This window comes from Lates calcarifer, linkage group LG11, assembly GCF_001640805.2.
Source record: "Lates calcarifer isolate ASB-BC8 linkage group LG11, TLL_Latcal_v3, whole genome shotgun sequence".
NCBI classification, from domain to species: domain Eukaryota; kingdom Metazoa; phylum Chordata; class Actinopteri; family Centropomidae; genus Lates; species Lates calcarifer.
The window spans coordinates 2,550,530-2,568,189 of NC_066843.1; the positions used below are offsets into that span (position 1 = coordinate 2,550,530).

At 38.0% G+C, this 17,660-nt stretch overlaps 1 protein-coding gene and 1 long non-coding RNA gene across 2 annotated transcripts in view; one reads left to right on the forward strand and one right to left on the reverse strand.

Moving 5' to 3' along the window:
• Positions 1-3,371: 3,371 nt before the first annotated feature.
• Positions 3,372-15,426, forward strand: LOC127142963 (uncharacterized). Its single transcript, XR_007814100.1, has 5 exons — positions 3,372-6,097; positions 8,735-8,872; positions 9,036-10,292; positions 10,384-10,459; positions 12,535-15,426. It is a non-coding gene; the product is annotated as an uncharacterized LOC127142963 (long non-coding RNA).
• Positions 15,013-17,660, reverse strand: part of radil2a (Ras association and DIL domains 2a) — a 31,731-nt gene continuing 29,083 nt past the window's right edge. The window contains exon 16 of the mRNA XM_018684681.2: positions 15,013-17,581. Coding sequence (XP_018540197.2) covers positions 17,491-17,581 — 91 coding nt within the window. The 3' untranslated portion in view covers positions 15,013-17,490. The remainder of the gene's footprint in view (positions 17,582-17,660) is intronic.

The following is a 17,660-nucleotide window of genomic DNA, read 5'->3' on the forward strand; positions in this document are numbered from 1 at the left end:
TAGAAGGACACTGTGTTCTGGTAAAACTCACTGCACACTGGATTATTACATGACTGTTCACATTTTTGTCTTGTCTTCCTAAAAATTTGATTTACATAGAAGTAAGTTGTTTCCCCAAACACAATCGGGTAAACAATATTATGACAAAAAGATACCAAACTACAAAGAGACACAAAACAACTACAAATAGATATGACACATCCACAAAGAGACTTTAAACAACCAGAAAGAGACATGAAACAAACACAAAGAGGCATAAAGTGACTACAAACAGACACAATATGACCATGTGTAGTTGTTTCGTTTACCTGTCTGTGTCTAGGGGCCCATTTCCTCATAACCCATCCATGATGAAACTTTTTCTGTACTTTTATATGTGGACCCATTGATGGCATCCTGACCCACCTGTGGTCAGGATGCTCCATTACCGTTACCTAAGCTTCACAGCTCAGAGTCAGACGCTGAATATCTCCTCCATCAAAGCCAAAAGATTAAAAGCTGCCTCCTGCCCTTTCTTCAAATTCATATTTATATCCACACACAGAGGAAGGCAGTACATGAAATTTCACTTTGAACTAACTTCTGAGGGATGTTTTCATACTCACCTTTTTTTTGAGGCAGCTGTCGCAAGACGGGAGATAATTTCCAGTTAATAATTTTCTGCTAACTTCAGCTTCATCTCTCAGTGCTGAAAAAGCAGCTTCACACCCTGATAGAAGAACTAAAAGAAATGGGCACAAAAGAAAATGAACAATCAATGATTGGAAATGAACAAATGACATTTTGTGCTAATGTCCAGTTCTTGTGCACAACATATACTTACAATTTACCCTTAAAATTCTTTATTATTTTCAAAACGACGACTTTAAACAGAGGCAGACAAAGCAAACTACTCATTTTAGCTACTGACTTAATTTTACCAACTGCCAACCGTCAATGGCAGACTTCATCAGCTGTAGTTACCTAGCTAGGTAATTAAACTAACATTAGTTCCACAAGTTGGCTGGAAATACTGGCCTATTGTTCACCTTTCTATTTTATTTTTGACATTATAAGAGAAAGGATTCCAGGATGAGTACTGACCACTGAAGCAAACATAACAACATTTTCTTGGTTGGGTGTGTAAAAGCATTAGCAACCCCAAACAAAGAGTGGGACAAAAGTTAGCCTATCTGACATAGTGCTGTTGGAATTCAGAGGTTGTACTTTTTATGAAAAACTTTTTTTTAATATAAGAGAATAAAATAGTATGAAATACCTCTTGGCCTTGGAAGTAGCACAACATTTGGTTACTACTGTAAGGTAGCAAACAAGCTAGTTAGCTGGACATGCTAACGTTTGCGGGAGGCCTGCTGAAAATTAATCTGTAACTACTTGTATAATCAAGTAATGGTTTTTAGACATTTAAATCATCTTAATTCAGTTTCTCGAATGTAAATATTTGCTGGTTGACATAGTTTAGTCTATGATTTTAAACTCAAATGTCTTTGGGTTTTGTTTGTATCTTAAAATAAAAGGTATAAACACACAGTTTAGGACAGTCCCTACACATTTGCTTTTGTATTTTTGGTTGTTAAGATGGTAGAAAATAAACAATTCACCATCCAAATTCTATGTATTATTTAGTATTTCGCTTGTTACAGACCCATGCACACCAGGCCCACTTCTACAACCTGAGAAAGGTGTCTTAAGCAAATGGGAAAAATCACCTCAAGGACTCATTTATATCACGCATAAAACATTTCCATCTTTTAGGTTGTGACAAAAAGAAGCAAAATCCCATTATCACCTCCACATTCGTCCTGTTAGCACAAATTACATTTTAGTGTTTACTGTGACCATAGACGCTGATGACTAATCTTCCCCACACAGCAGGTGATAATCAAATAGGACAAAATGTCTCCTAAACAACATCAGGTCTGTTCTGAGAAAGCAGCACTCAGCGTACACTCTGTAGTCCTTCTTGTCCTCTTGGTCAACCTGATCGTGCCAAGTGCTGTTTTCTGGCATCAGTCGAGAGGATTTCTGGGTAGTGAAGGTGAAACTTTCCACACAGCGACCTCTCTTTGCCATTTGAGGCTGCCAACATTGCACAGCTGCCAAAGCCGGCTCTGACATTTTTCCTCCGGTGAAGTTCAGAAGGAAGACAAATTTAAAAGTCTATTTATTATATACTTCATCAGTGGACTGATCACCACTCTGCAGGAAGCCGCTGCAGTTCCAGCCTCGGTAAACAAACAGCTAATCCATCCCTGTAAGTGAAATTTAGTTATACTGGATTTATAAGGCAAGAAAAATACTGTCATTAGTCTCACTGTCAAGAATAATTCAGCCTTTTGTCTCGGTCCTGCTGCTCTACAGCTGCAGGCAGTAATTTATGCAGAAACATAATGGCCTCATGGAATACACTGGATTCTCCCTAAGCACCTAAACAACACAGGGAGCAAATTTACATCAATTTACATCACTGGCAAAAAAAAAAAAAAAAAGGACGAAAGATGATTGGCGGTTTTCCTTTTTTCTTTTGTTCTCGTAGATTATTCTGGATAGCACCCGAACAACTGACAGATTCAGCATCTATCATCTGTAATCCCTCAAATAAAAAGGTGAACAGAAATATCTGCAGGTAGTTACATCTTTCTGTAAGTGATTTACTATATGTTCTTCTGTGCCAACCTAACTAATTGTATACACCGTTTGTCGTATAAACTCTATATGAACGTCAAAACCAATGACTATAAATAAAGATGGACGACAAAAAACTGAAGCTAAAACACCACCTACACTACTGGTCAGTTATGAACTCATCATCTGTGGGAAACATGTATTTGACATACTTTTTTTAGTTTGGCTCATGTCCCATTCATTAACATGGAGAAGGTGGGTTTCATGACCTATACTGCAGCCTGCCACAAGGGGGCGATTGAGATGTTTTGGCCGTTACCACCATCAGCAGCCTTCTTTGGGTTCCAGCAAGGGGTGCTTCCCATATTTCTGAATCGAAGTTGATTTTTTTTTATTGGTTTTTGGATTATTACAGAAAATAAACTGTGACCAAAAAAAGTTTATACTTACACGTTATGTTTATCGGATAATCTTCACAGATGAACACCACTGTTCTGATGTTCGAAGGATTTTATGTTGGAGAATAAAAAGTGAAAGTGTCTTGAGCTTGTGTTTAAAACCACAGATCTTATTTCAGACATTTAAGCAAAAACCCATTGACTTTGACGAGGAAACAGGAAGTGCTAATATGCTAACTTACTTCCTGGTTTTAGGCTCATTCCTGCACCACTCTATTTTCCCATGTTTTTGGGTGTAAGTGATTGACAGGGACAAAAATCATTCAGTTTGTTTGTGTTATTGTGTGGTACTTTTACTTATGTAAAGGAATTCTCTGAAGGTTCATGACTACGAATGACTTTCACATTATACACTGTTTTCATATCATCATTTTCAGTTTTATATTGCCCCACAACTCAGTGAGTCACTGAGTTGGATTGTGCTGGAGATAAGGAGTCTGGCTCTAGTTGGCACTGAGAGACCAGGGAATGACAAAGACCCTGACCGGCCCTGCTCACCAGTCCGGCCACGCAGGACCAGAAACATTCAGTGAGGCCAGACCGGCCCAGACATCAACACTTCACTGGGGCTGCAGCACAAAACAACAAGAGGGAAAATCTAAACTCAGGAGGTGAATACAAACAAGCTGCAGAACAGGAAGAATTCAGACATCGGGACCATGTTTTATCATGTCCTGTAATTCATTTACTCCATATTTTTTAAAGTGTGTTTTACCACCTCTCAGGAAGCTGCTGGTTTCCATTTCATTTCACCAACATGAAAATGGCTCAGCTTGCATATTTAAGTACTTCATCAAAGAGAAGAAGAAATTGTGTCATTGCAGCATGAAATTGTAATTAATACCAGAGAAAACAGCATGAGTAGGAAACTAGCAAAATGAGTTATGTAAAAATATGCAAATAACAACTTCAGCGTATGTAAAATCTAAATATATTCTTGAGAGTTATGTAAAAAATAAAAAGTAGACTAATGGATCACAGCTCTTTTTCTACAAAGAAGAAACATTTTCATGATTTTATGCTTTGCAATTATACCAGAATATTAAAAAACACTGTAACATGACCTAAAACTAAAATAATTAACATCTATTTATCAATATGGTGCATGTAGGGTGAAAGAAAAATGGGACTTGTGATTTCAAACAACACACTGATGTGTAAATAGGACATACATATCATTAGGCACTGTTTTGAGATAGCATCCACCCTGTCTATAAAGCCATGTAAATGATTATATATAGTTAATTAATTTAAAGCCAGATTTTTTATTTATTTTTTTTAGTCTAGTAGTATTACTATTGTTTTAGTACAAGCTAATATAATGTTTTTTTCCGAACTTCAGGGCCTCCGTAGAAATTAAAATTTTAGTCAGATGAAATGCTAATATTTCATAATTTTTGGCTCACTATAATAGTTTGAAATCACCAGTTTGTGTTGATGTTTATAAGCAGTGCATCATTTTAAACCAAAGTATTTTCACAACCCAAATTTTATATTATGTTCAGGTGACTAAAAGACTAAACCTTGAAGTGAACTGTGAACTGAAAATGTAATCATTTTGTCCAGAATTTGCTCAAATTTACAAACGCTCAAATTCTGACTTTCACACTCAGAATTTTGATTATATTTTTGAGTATCTTGTAATTTTTACTTCTATCTAACAATTTTTCACATTTTGTCTTTTTATCTCATGTATCTCATTGGTTAGTATCTCATAATTCTGGTATTTCATTTACTTTTCCATATCTCTGCATCTGTTTTCTTGATGGTAATAAACCTCTGTAATGTAAAGTTTCAGGTCTGTTTTATGTAAAACTACAGAAACAGATTTACATCAGTGTGACTTGGCTCTGATTTATCTATGGTTTAACTCCCTGGTTTTTCATATGCTGTGGCATCAGTGACGATTCTGTCGCCTTGTCTTGTGTCACATCATGGCAGAGATCGGATGGAAAATATTTCCAGGAGAAACCAGAACATGAACCTCGCAATCATTAGCAACACAGATTGTGTTTGGAAAATGCTCCAGAAATTAAAAAAAGCTGAGGAATCAAGAATCAGTGCATGCAGATTAATACATTTAATTATATTTGAGATTTGTTGACTTGTCTTTACTGGGTTATGTAAACCTTTCATGTATGTACTGTACTGCATGTCCCCTTTTTGTAGACATTTTGCATCTCTGTAGTTTTTAGAGCTTCAGTGGTTGTTTTGCCCCTTCTTGTAGATGGTTTTTTTATCTCTCTGTGGTTGTTTTAAGTGTCTTCGTAGAATTTTTTGTATCTAGTTTTGTATCTATTTGGAGTCATTTTGTGTTTATTCTATGTCTTTGGAGTCATTGTATGTGTATTTTTAGTCTTTTTGTGTCGTTTTAGAATATTTTTTAATGTATTTATACTCATTTTGTATCTCTTTTGAATCATTTTGTGTATTTGTAGTTGTTTTGTATCTCTTTGTTGTCATTTTGTGTCTCTCTGTATCTGTTTTGTGAAGCCGTTCACTGCTCATTACTCCACATATGTGTGATTTTATCTGCTGTTTATGGACAAATGTAAAAGGTAATTGTTTAAATATAATTTTCTTGACCTTTTGAGCTTTGATAATTCAAACTCAATAGAAGAGAGGAAATAATGTTCCAGTGGCAAATGCTGTGGAGTCTTTTTCTGATCCCAAATCAGCCTGTGGTTACTGCCACCTGGTGGACAAACATTTTCACTGCAGATCTTAAACTCTTTTTTTTTTTTTCCTCCTTTTTGCTAATGACCTAAAACCAAAAATATTTTCTCTATGAAAGCATCGACTACTCACCTCTTCTCCTCTTCATTCGTATCCCCCCCTTTCCTGTAAACCGACTGCTTGTTTTGGAGGTCCAGTTACCGCGGCAACCGGCCACAACACAGTGATTCAATACCGGACTGAACCTGCAACAGAAAAACAAGAAACTTTTCAAGGACTTAACTTTAATAAAAAGAAGAAAGAGAGAGAAGAAGAAGAGGCCTGAATACTGATGAACTGTGAGTCACATTCACAGATTATTACACAGGGTAAAGACTGACTCATTAATACCTAAAGTCAATGATCAAACATGATGTGATTGATTATTGGAACTAATCTGAACCAACTGAGAATGATTATTATTATAATCTATGAACAAAGCTGAGTCACTTTATACTTCTACTCCACTACATTTATCTAAAAACCACAGTATCAGCCTCTAAAATATAATTTGTAGATTAAATACAGTGTATCTCTACTTACTTGTACTGATTTTACTTTACTTGTTTTTACTTTACTTTTGGGGCAGTTTCCTCCTTTGTTGCATGCTGCACACACCGCTTAAATATTCCAAAATTAACCTTTTTAACCCCTTAGATAATCCTGAATGTAACTGCAGACTATAGTAACATTTATGGTTTGTTTTTGGATTATTACAGATTAAATTGTTCAGCGTGACTTTTGCTTTTCCCCCTTTACATTTTTCAATTTTATCTTGAAATGAAAAGTTTAAAGTTAAGTGGGTTTTAAGGTTTAAAAAAAGAGGTTCTCTTGTTTATTTCTTTTAGAGAGAAATGTAGTAGTAGTTATGTAGTAGTTGTCTTTTTCAGCCAGCAGAGGGCGCTGTAACCAAACACATCAACTCCAGCACTAATCTGAGAACACCTGTGTTTACTTTAAAGGACAGTATACTTAATATAAAACCTGCAGATCACACAGAAACACAGCTGTCGTATATTTTCTATATTTAAAATGAGTATAAACATTCATTCACTCGTTCATTGTTGTGGCACAGTTAAAGGATTGAAACACTCAGCAGGCGTCCAGGTACAGGTATGATCTGTCAGGTGGACCTGTAATCTGGGATTACACTCACCTCATGTCAGGCAGTAGTTTTAAAGGCTCAGAACTCCAGAGGACAGGGGTATTATCAGACAAAAGTACTTAAAGTATCAAAAGTAAAAGTACTCGCTCTGCAGTAAAACGTCTCCTGTGCCTGTTGTATTATACATGACATTATTAGGCTGTACAAAGCAGCATTTTGTCGCTGGTGGAGGTGGAGCTGATTTTAACAGCTTCATAGACAGTTGGTTGGGCCCAGTGGTTTCCAACCGAGGGGTTGGGCCCTCAAAAGGGTCACAAGATAAGTCTGAGGGGTCATGAGATGATTAACGGGAGCAGAAAGAAGTAAAACTAAGTTCCTGTATGCAGTATGTATATTAAAACCTAGAGTAAGTGGAGTGATTGTAGGAAACTGTTCCTTAAATTCCTGTTAGGCGAGTCCCTGCTTTGGCACTCGGAGTAAAAAAAGAAAATAGAAAATGACGGCCCTGTCCTCAACCCCCACCCCCCTGATCTCCACATACCAGCAGCACACCTGTGGTTCTCCATTTAAAGGGGAGGAGTGGGTTGGTTAAGACCTGAAATCTACTTGAAGTGATCCGCTTGTAGAGGCATTCTTCAGAAGTTTGTAGCTACATTAACTCATAAGGTATCAATAAATATTTCTAGTCTGGTATTTCTACTTTCACTCAAGGATACAAGTTCATCTGTCACCGGCATCAGTGAATCAAACTCGAGGGGCATCCTGACTGGCTCCCCTCCAACTCAGTCTTTCCCCGTACACCTTCGTCTCCAGACGGGATTTCCTGTCTGAGTCCGAGGGAGGGGCTGTATTTCAGGAACCCTGCCCAGTTCCCAGCCCTGTTACTGGGATAACTGGGACTGAGGAAGCCCAGGCAGGGACAGCAATGAGCTCACTCGCCCTTGTTGTGTTTTACTGGTCACCCTGTCTTTGTTTCCTGCCTTCATTGTTTAAGATGAGCAGGAAGGATGAGCCATCGTGAAACCATCGTAGCTATTCTTTCTTTTTGTCACTCTGTTGCTGTAATGTGGTATCAGGTGGGGTTTAGCAGGATTAATCACTCGACTGAACTGTAAATCAGGGAGTCTGCATATATTTTTTTTTTTTAATGTGTTTATCCAGTCACGCTTCAACCTTATTATTTTGTCTAGACTTTTCATACCTTACTCCACTGAATCCCAACCTGGAATATTGTTACCCCAGCAGTTACTTCTGTAGTTTCTTGGTGCTACATTTTAATATTTATATCATTTAGCGAGTGAGCAGAGTAATTGAAATAGCTAAAAGTGATGGATAAATAGTCGAAATGGTGAGATAAAAATAATAGATAAAAATTATTGGTAAAATAAATGGCTAAAAGTACTAGATAAACAATTGAAATTGTTTGCTTTATGGATAAATTGGTCAAATAAACATCTATAGTTTGCTAAAAGTAAAATATTTAGCTAAAAGTAATAGCATGAGCAGTTTAAATAGTTAGCTAAAAGTAGCTGACAAATAAATGGTTGAAATAGTTAGCTAAAGTTAATGGATAAACTATTAAAATTGTTAGGCAAAGCTAACAGGTAAATGGCTGAAATAATTAGCTAAAAGTTAGCTAAAAGTGATGGTTGAAACAGTTTGCTAAAAGTAGTTGACGATAAACAGTTTAAATAGTTATCTAAAGCATAGGTAAAAGTGATGGCTGATACAGATAGCAGAACTGTTAGCTGTTAACAATTGTAGTAGTTAGCTAAAAGCAGGTAATGAATGAAGTGATAAGTGATCTACCTCCTATCTCCTGTAAACACAGAACTGCTTCCTTCCTCGTTCTGGATAAGACAACATGCCGGCAAAGATGAAAAAGAAAAAGCAGCGGCCCCAAAAACCTACCAAAGAAAAACAAGGAGCAAAGAAGAAAAATAAAGCTGTTGTTGAGTGTGACAGCAAAGTGAGTCTCATCACTCTTATACAGAATAAATCTGCAAAGTTCAACACTTCTAAACCTAAAGTGATATGTAACATTAGAAAAAAATAAAATGTGTTAATAGGAATATGTCAAACTATACTACATACATGTCTTAAAGTATAATCTCTGTGAAACATGTTCAAAGGTTTCAGTGGACCAAATCTGCGAGGCCTTCAGGTCCAACCAGCCGGAGTTTGAATGTTTCCTGGTTGAGATGATTCAGTGGTTTTCTGATCATCAGCAGCAGGTTGATCAGTATTTCAGCCTCAGGGACGCAAACCAAAGTGGATCAGTCCACCTGAAGGACTTTGAGCTTGGTAATCCATCGTCTCTCTGCACCGTCATCCCTTCCACCTTCCTCTTGCTCTTTTTGAAACATGGTATTTTGTGGGATTATACACTAAAGACCTGATTTAAAACCCTCTTGTCTTCTCTGTTCCAGCTCCTCTGAATGTCAGATAAAGATGACCTTGAAGGAAAAAGAGATTAGAAAGAGATATGTGAGTCAGTATTAACCAAATGCCACAGTGTGGTCGCACTGAAGTATTTACGGAGGGTTACTGTGAATCAGACTTTTGATAATGGGAGCTCAGTGGCTCATTTCCTCTCATCCCCTCACAGATAAGAGCAGCTGGCTCTGGGAAACTAAACCAGGACAATGTCTCTTTTGTCTGTCAAACTTCAGACGCACAGAGTAAACTATACTTTTGTACTGAAGGACGTTTGAGAAGCTGCAGGATAATACTGTAGCTCTGGAAGTGCAGACTGTCATTCACTGGGAATCAGGTCTTTTCTAAGAGCGAGAAAACCTACAGGATAAAACAGAACAAAATTGGATAAAACAAAAGTGGAATCCTCATGTAAACATTCAAAAAACAAATTTCATTTTCTAGTTACATTCAAATATGTATTTTGCTTATTGGATGGACCATGTTATGTTAATAGAACAAGATTGATACAGTCGTATTAAGTTTGTCTTCAACCACGGTTGATATATATTTTATCGGGAATTTTATGGCCGTATACTTTAGAAAAGGGCATAATTGTCTTATATTTATGACTTTTTAGAGAATTCATAGGTTAGAAAATGTTTAGAAACTGTGCTTTAAGAGTAACTGACCCAGCTTTTTGTCAGTGTATGTTTCAGATGAGGGTTTACATGTTGTTTCAAAGGTGTTCCCATCAGGGGGGACTCATCAAATCTAGATAAAATGCCTACATGTTGACAGCTGTGACATCTCAGATGGCCTAAAACTCGATTATCACTATTACTGGTTGCAGGTCTGATGAACCTGGGTGTCCCCTGTCAGGAGTTTCAGCTCCACGTGTTGACTGAGCAACTGAAAACCAACTACAATACCATCAGTTATCAAGACATAAACAGACAAGTACAGAGCTTAAGGTAAAACTAACTATTTGGCTTGTTTTACTCTATATCTTTCTGTTTTTGCATTAATTAATTATCTAACTGTATTTTTGTCGTCATCGTCAAGACACAGCAGCACAGAGGATTGAAACTCAGGTATCAAGGGACGCCTCCAGTTTGAAAAGACGTGCTGACAAACACAGGTATCCAGTCAAACATCAGCACAAACATTAAATTCATTTCATGTTACTTTATACCTTTACATTTTATTCATTTAGATGGAAACGTGGCTTGTGTTTAATTGTGTCGCCTTTGTTTAGTTTCAGATATTTATAAATTCTTAACGGAGACATAAACTTAATACATGGTTTCATTTAAAGAACAGTTTGAGGCCCAAAAAAATCCAAAACTAAACAAAATAATTATTTTAATTACAGATTAATCTAACAACCGTTAATTAATTAATTAATAATTTGGTTTATCATATATCTAAAAACAGCAAAAAGGTGTCATTCAGTCATCTAAAGCTCAAGATGACTTTGTCCGACAAACTGTGTAAAATGCTAATTTAATGCAAAATTAACTAAATAATACTGTAAGTCAAGGAAATGCAGAATAAGGTGTAACTGTTTAGACAAATTAAACAATTAATCAATTACCAAAATAGCCCCCCAATTCATTTTCTTTCAACTGCTTAATTGATTTGTTGCAATTCTACATAACATGACCCGTCAGTGTTACGTGGTGATCCCTTGGTGGGCCCCAAGGTTGGGAACCACTGCCTGCACTAACCTAACTGCCAATAAACTCACTAACTCACTCTGTCACTTGTATTTAGAATAAATGGAACAGACAGACGTCAGACATGTCCCAAACAAAAACAATTTTCAGTCGTCTCAGTGTTGGAGTTTAGCCACAAACGGCTGCAACCAAACCTCCAGTTGATGTCTGAGGTTAAACTAGTCCGAGTTATTTCAGACCCTCAGCTATCGGCAGTAAATCACACTGTGACTCACCTCCTGTGTTCAGATCCCCTAAAATTACAGCTCCAGGACACATGTAGACTCAACAGCTCAGCAAACAAAGGAGACCTCACACTGCTGCCTTTAGACAGGTGCTGTCGTCTTCTTTGACCTGGCTGCCATTGTTGTTATTTTTGTTTGTTTTGACAGAATTACAGTGTGTTTCTGTTATGGATTGCTGGTGTTTATGTTTATATCAGCAAATAAAAGAAGAGAGTCTGGAAGTGCTCTTAAATTAACCAATTGATTCACAAAAGTCAAGTTAAAGTGCATAAAAAGAGATTAAATGTGGATGTCAGTGAGATGTGGGGGGAAACAGTGACTGGAAGACTTGAGCCCAGGTGCTCCCAGTAATCTCCAATGGATGGCCCCGCATACTACTCACCTGTACCTGCTGGAGACAAGGAAACAAGGTGTAATCACACATTCACTACATTTACATGCACAAAATATCCCTACTATGAGGCAAGACTTTCTAAGATCAGTTCAGTTTTATCCAGAAGAAACCTTAAAATGGTTGTACATGCTTTCGTCTCTTTTCATTTGGACGACTGTAACTCTCTCGATTAATTTTAAAATAGATTTTAATATTTTACTGATGACTTTTAAGGTCCTTTCTGGACTTGCACCTGGGTACATTTCAGGCTTTTTAAAGTTACTTCTTAAAAGCCTTTTAATACACATTGTCATTCTTTTGGTTCTTTTTTTTCTTTATTGATTATTTTAACTATTAGAATGTTCTTTTTATCGGATAATATTCTCATTTGTAGCACTTTTTTTCTTTTATTCCCCTGTAAATTTTAAAGTTTTAACAACTTTAAATTATTTTCTTTTGTTTGTCTTCAATTTGCTTTTTGTAGTTGGTCTTTCAAAGGAGCTACATAAATAAAATAAAAAAAACAAAATATCCAAGTAAAACCTAACCTAAAACCCAAATACCATCTGCATATCTGACGTATTAATCGTAAAATGATAAATTCAGAATAAGCTGTTTACATCACATGAATTACATATGATCATACAGTTAATGTACACGATGTGAAGTGAAGGCAATGCACAGACATGAAAACTATGTCAGGGATTATAGAACATGTCAGGTCAGGTTGATTTGTATAACCCCTTATTACAGCTATGCTCTCATAGGACTTTTATTTCAAAGCCAAAAATGTTAACACCACCTCAAAACCTCCCAAACAGCCACATAAAACTGAGTCTGCGTGATCTAAAATCTGATTTTAACTGTCACCAACACACAGGTTCATCCGTCTGAGCGTCAGAATGATCCCCTTCGACTCTTCTTCAAACCATCCTGGGAACTTTGAGGTGGTTTTGTCGAGCGACAGCAGAGTTTTCAGTCTGATCAGGATCATCCAGGACCGGGTCAAGATCCAGACTTCTAGGCTGGAGGTTTTTCGGAGCAGAACGCCCACAGAGGAGGCCTGCCTGCCCCCGAGAGCTCCCTGGAGGAGTGTGGCTTTGAGGGAGGACCAAGGGACAGTCCAACAGAGACACAGTGTACTACGACTACACACTGGTGTTTACAGACTGTCCAGTCCTCAACTGTGACCACTACTTCATGTCAAAACCAGACTCTGCTGCCAGGAGGACTGGACACTGTCGATTAATTACGCAACTGTCCGATGGTGTTTTTAGCCGTGGTAGTGGTCAGTCCACCACTTGAGTTCAGACTGAAATATCTCAACAGCCTCTCGATGTTTGTTGTAAAAGTTTGTACAGACGTCCATGTTTCCCATCTTGCTGACTTTGGTGATCCTTTAACGTTCCCTCTAGTGCCATCATGAGGTTCACATCTGTGGTTCTGAAGAAATATTACAACAACTATTGGATAGACTGTCATAAAATTGGAGGGGGGGCTTTAAACCAGATGAGTCTCAACTCTGAGACTCTGAGGAATGGAGCTCAAACAAAAGGTTGCTTTATTTCTCTAATGGGGAGGGGTTGGTGATGAGGAGGCTGGAAGAAACAGAAATTCCTCCCAGACTTGGGTACAGTCTCATGGGTTTTTCTTGGCAATGTTGCTCCCTGTAGACAATAGAGTAGTAGAGGAGTGGTGGTGGTGGGATTCATTCAGCTTGTTAGCAGCCCTCGCCTTTCAGGCCTCGGCTGAATTCAAATGTCTGGACTTCAGCGCACTCACACATCTCTCTTCCAGGAAATTAGGTCTGGATCTTGAACTGGTTTTGAGTGGAACCACTGTAATCAAGGATGTGTCATCAACAGAAGGTGTTGAACTATGCACAACACAGCTCTGTCCAACCTGTAGAATATGACCTGCCCACTTAAGTCGTCATATTTCGCTCTTCAGGTCAAGAAAAACAAGTTCCAGCCAGGAACCAACTTTACAGGTTCCAAACTAATTTATTTTTGTCTCAAGTGCTAGAGTTGAAGGCAACCAACTAGACGTTTCACCTCTCATCCTAAAGGCTTCATCAGTTCTTAGGCTGGTTGGGGAGTCCCAGGTATTTAACCTCAGGACCACCTCCCTCCTCAGGACCTGGAACTGAGGAGGTGTTTCAAATGAGAGGTAAAATGTCTTCAAGAAACCTAAAAGAAGTCCAGTTCCTTCAGCTCGAGCACTTAAAGACTTCCATGACCTGGATGACTGAGAACCTACACAGTCAATATATTTTTGGTTGAAAATTCTCTGAATGGTTCAAAATTTGGTGCAAAATTTGATGAACCGGAACGGAAGCCGTTCCACCTTGGTGAAAAAGGGGTAGAAGAGTCCTGGACTTAATGGGAACATTCCCAGGAAGTCCATGAGTGCTGAGTTCTGTCTGAATTCAAAACTCATCAAGTCCACACGAGGCCCCAAGTGGATTTTTGCAGCCAGTGAAAAATTGATGTAATTTTTTTTGCAGAAGGAGGCTGATATATCGCAGACACAGATTGCCAGAAGCTGCTCTAGGTCATGTGACCCAGATAGTTGCCTCCTCAGATGCAGGACTAGCATACCCAGCAGGACCTCAAACTGCCCCACTGGACAGACCTTTAGTCTGTTTAGAGTGCAGACTTCACTTGGAAAATTAGCCATAATACAAAGTGATATGGATGTGATGATGTAAAAAACTAAATTAATATGAAGAATATGTATCATATGTAATTATAACAAAATAACCTGTTGTCTGACGGTAATGGCATTGAAAAAATAGTTGAAAACATCACCATTCTTAGTTTCCATTGCTGAGCATTAAAACCTGCCCTGTGAACATGAAGCCGAACTCTTAACAGTCAGGTTTTAAAAGAGGATTTATGTCAGAAAGCTGCAGGGAGCTTCACACTCAGCACCTTGTGGCCTGTTTCCACTTTAATTACACACTGATGTGTCCTCACAGGGATACAGTATCAGCCAAGAGTGTTTAAATCTTTACACCAACATAAAGCAGTGTTTTTAGTTGTGGCCTCAGGGGGCCACAGAGCCTGAACTGTGCTGTACTGGGAGTCAGTGGAAAGTGCTTGGCTGGTGGAAACCACAGAGCAGCTATAAACAGTGGCTGGTGGTGGCCGCTAAAGCGTGCCATGCAGCCGACACACCCAGCAGCTTCCCCCGCTGCTCCACCCAGACGAGCTTTTAGATCCCAGCTGCAGATATAATTCACTGCTGCTGCTTCATTTGTTAACAAACACACAGTGCACAGGGAGAAGGCTTATGCATCAGGACAGAACAAGCAAAATTGCAATTGCAAAGTTGCAAAATTAACAAGAGTGCAAGGTTTTCAAAGTGAAAATAGTATTTATTCAGTAGGTTCAAAAATACTGCGCAATATAAATATTAAAAAATTGAATACTTTTTGTGTTTCAATATACTTGAACTTTAACACTGTTTACATTTGGGATAAAAACACAGACTTCAGACCTCAGGGCTGCAGCAGTTTGTTGTTTTACATTGTTAAAAACCTTAAAAATATCTGCTGCTGTTTTTCATTTAAGCTCAGATCAGTAATTCTGACATGTTTTATGATTTGGGCCCAAACTACCGACAGAGGGGAATAGTATTAATACGACTATTCTGTAGAAGAATGTAAATGTCTCTTTACTCAGACATTAAAACGTGCAACAGACGAAGATGAACATTATATAACAGACGTTTCTCCGTTTATGAAGAAAATCTTCCATTTTCAAAACTTTTCAGAAACTATGATACAAACTCATGACTGTGTTGTTTTATTACTATGAAAGTGTATTTTTGGTGTTATGTCAACAAAACACTGACATATCATCATCTTTAAGTTGCTTATTTACACATTCAGCAGCTATGGAGCAACATTACCATTTATTTGGAGTCGGGTTTGTAAAATATTTCCTCTCTTTTAGCACCTCCAGAGGGAAATATCTTTATCTTTACCTACTAAATGCTCCACTATGTTCACCAACTGTGTCTACCTGCTGTAAAGTACTGAGCAGGTAGAGTACAGTGGGTTTTTACAGTTTTTTCGCAGAAAATGACATTATGAGAGCTGTGAGAATCAACCAAAACAGTAAAGTTGTGGTCTCGACAGATAAATAATGAGTTATAATGAGTTGAAACTCATTATAAAGTTTCATAAAGCTGAGGGCAGCTGATAATACTCTGTAGTTTCATTACTATGATTGACTCCTCTCACATTACACAGTCATTTAATCTATTGTTATAAAAATACAGATTATAGCCTTGAGTTTAAAGACATGAAAAAAGATGTTTCCCAGATGTGTAAAGGTTCCTGTTGTTTAACCTGGACATTTATTGTTACCTGCTGTTGTATAGTCTTATACAGTGTTTCGTGCAAAAGTGGAATTTTAAACATTACGTTTTGTGCAATGCTCTTAAGGCCACCATGAAAATGTGCGATTGGTACAAAGTAAAGCTGAATCATAGTGTTTTACATCTATTTTTTTTTTCTGAAAACAAGACTAAAATCTCCCAGTAGAGTGTAATAAACCAGCTTTTCCCAGTGTTTTGTTTGGGAACATGGGAATATTAAAAAGAATATTAATGCTATCATTAATCCAGAAGCATGAAACTGTGTCACCATTTTTTTGAGTCACTAAAGCCCCATTTGGACTAGATTTATTTCTCTAGGGGTTGGGTAATTTTAACATTGATCTGTGATTTTAATCCAATCTGAAGTGAGTATGTGAGTAATTTTTCACCTCCATCTTGGTAATAATTACTTACTTTCTTGTGAACCCTCTGGTCCTGCTGTAATTTAAATCCCATCCTTGTATTTTAGGTGAATTAATTTTTTCCATGTAATTGGAAAAAGAGCTGCTTGTCCTACATTTTAGCTCCGTGCTAATCGTAATTATTGGGCATTTGGGAACCAAAATGACGACAGAAAAAGTTAAATCCATGAGGAGGTAATTGTTGCCGTAATTGGCTATTAGCAGCTCCTGTTTGCAGCGTACCCGTGGATGTACAGATCTATAACCCGTTTACTCTGATACTGAAGGAAAAATGTGTCGATTTATGGACGTTTATCCTGCCCCTTCCACTCTCTAGCGCCCCCTAGAGAAGCTCTTGTCTATTACTGACCATATCTTGTAATTTCCTGACGGTAAAAACCCATCTAGAACGATCAGTTAAATAAAAAGTGAATTAAGTTAATGTCCAATAGTCCAAATAGGGCTTCACAGACTACATGACTGGGTAAGAGGGAGGTATATTTTTAATACTCTTTCACAGCTTCTAAAATAGCCATTTTAAAAAATAAATTTCAAAATAAATCCAGTTTATCCCAGACACGAACGATCCCGCAGCAGCTCTTCAGACAGAAAACTTGTGTTCTCACAGTCAAATAGATGTTTCAGGACTGCAAAAACTGCAAAACTGCCACAGACGGGCTATTTTGCTCCCCGCCAAAAAACCCTCATTGGTTTATGAGTGCGGAGCGGAGCCCGATGCAGTTTGTTTATAGGTCAGAAAGAAGCTGGGACAGCAAAGTGAGCTTTTAAAAATGTCTTCGCCATTTGTCTGCCAGGCAAAATGCCCACAAGTCTGTGTTTGGTGTGAGCAAATTGCGATTGTCTCAATGCTTTTCACACACGTACACAACAGCTCTATTTCACAATGAGTCTGAAATAAAAAGCAAGTGTTTTTTCCTTTGGTTGGGGGGGAATCCTTCCTGTGAGAAATACTGACTTTGGATGCAGCAGGAAGGATGAACCTCACGTCCTCCACCATTCCCAGTTGCACTTTTTTTTGCCTTCAGCATTTAGTCGAACCCTTGCTGCTTGTTTTTGAGTCGATCTTGGCGACCGAGAAGTCTGAGCGAGTCGCCCGACGATCGAATCAGCTCTCTACCACTGAAATGAAAACACAGAGAGAGACAAAAAGCTGTTAACACTCAGCAACAGAGAGAGGAGATCTAAAATAACAAAGGCG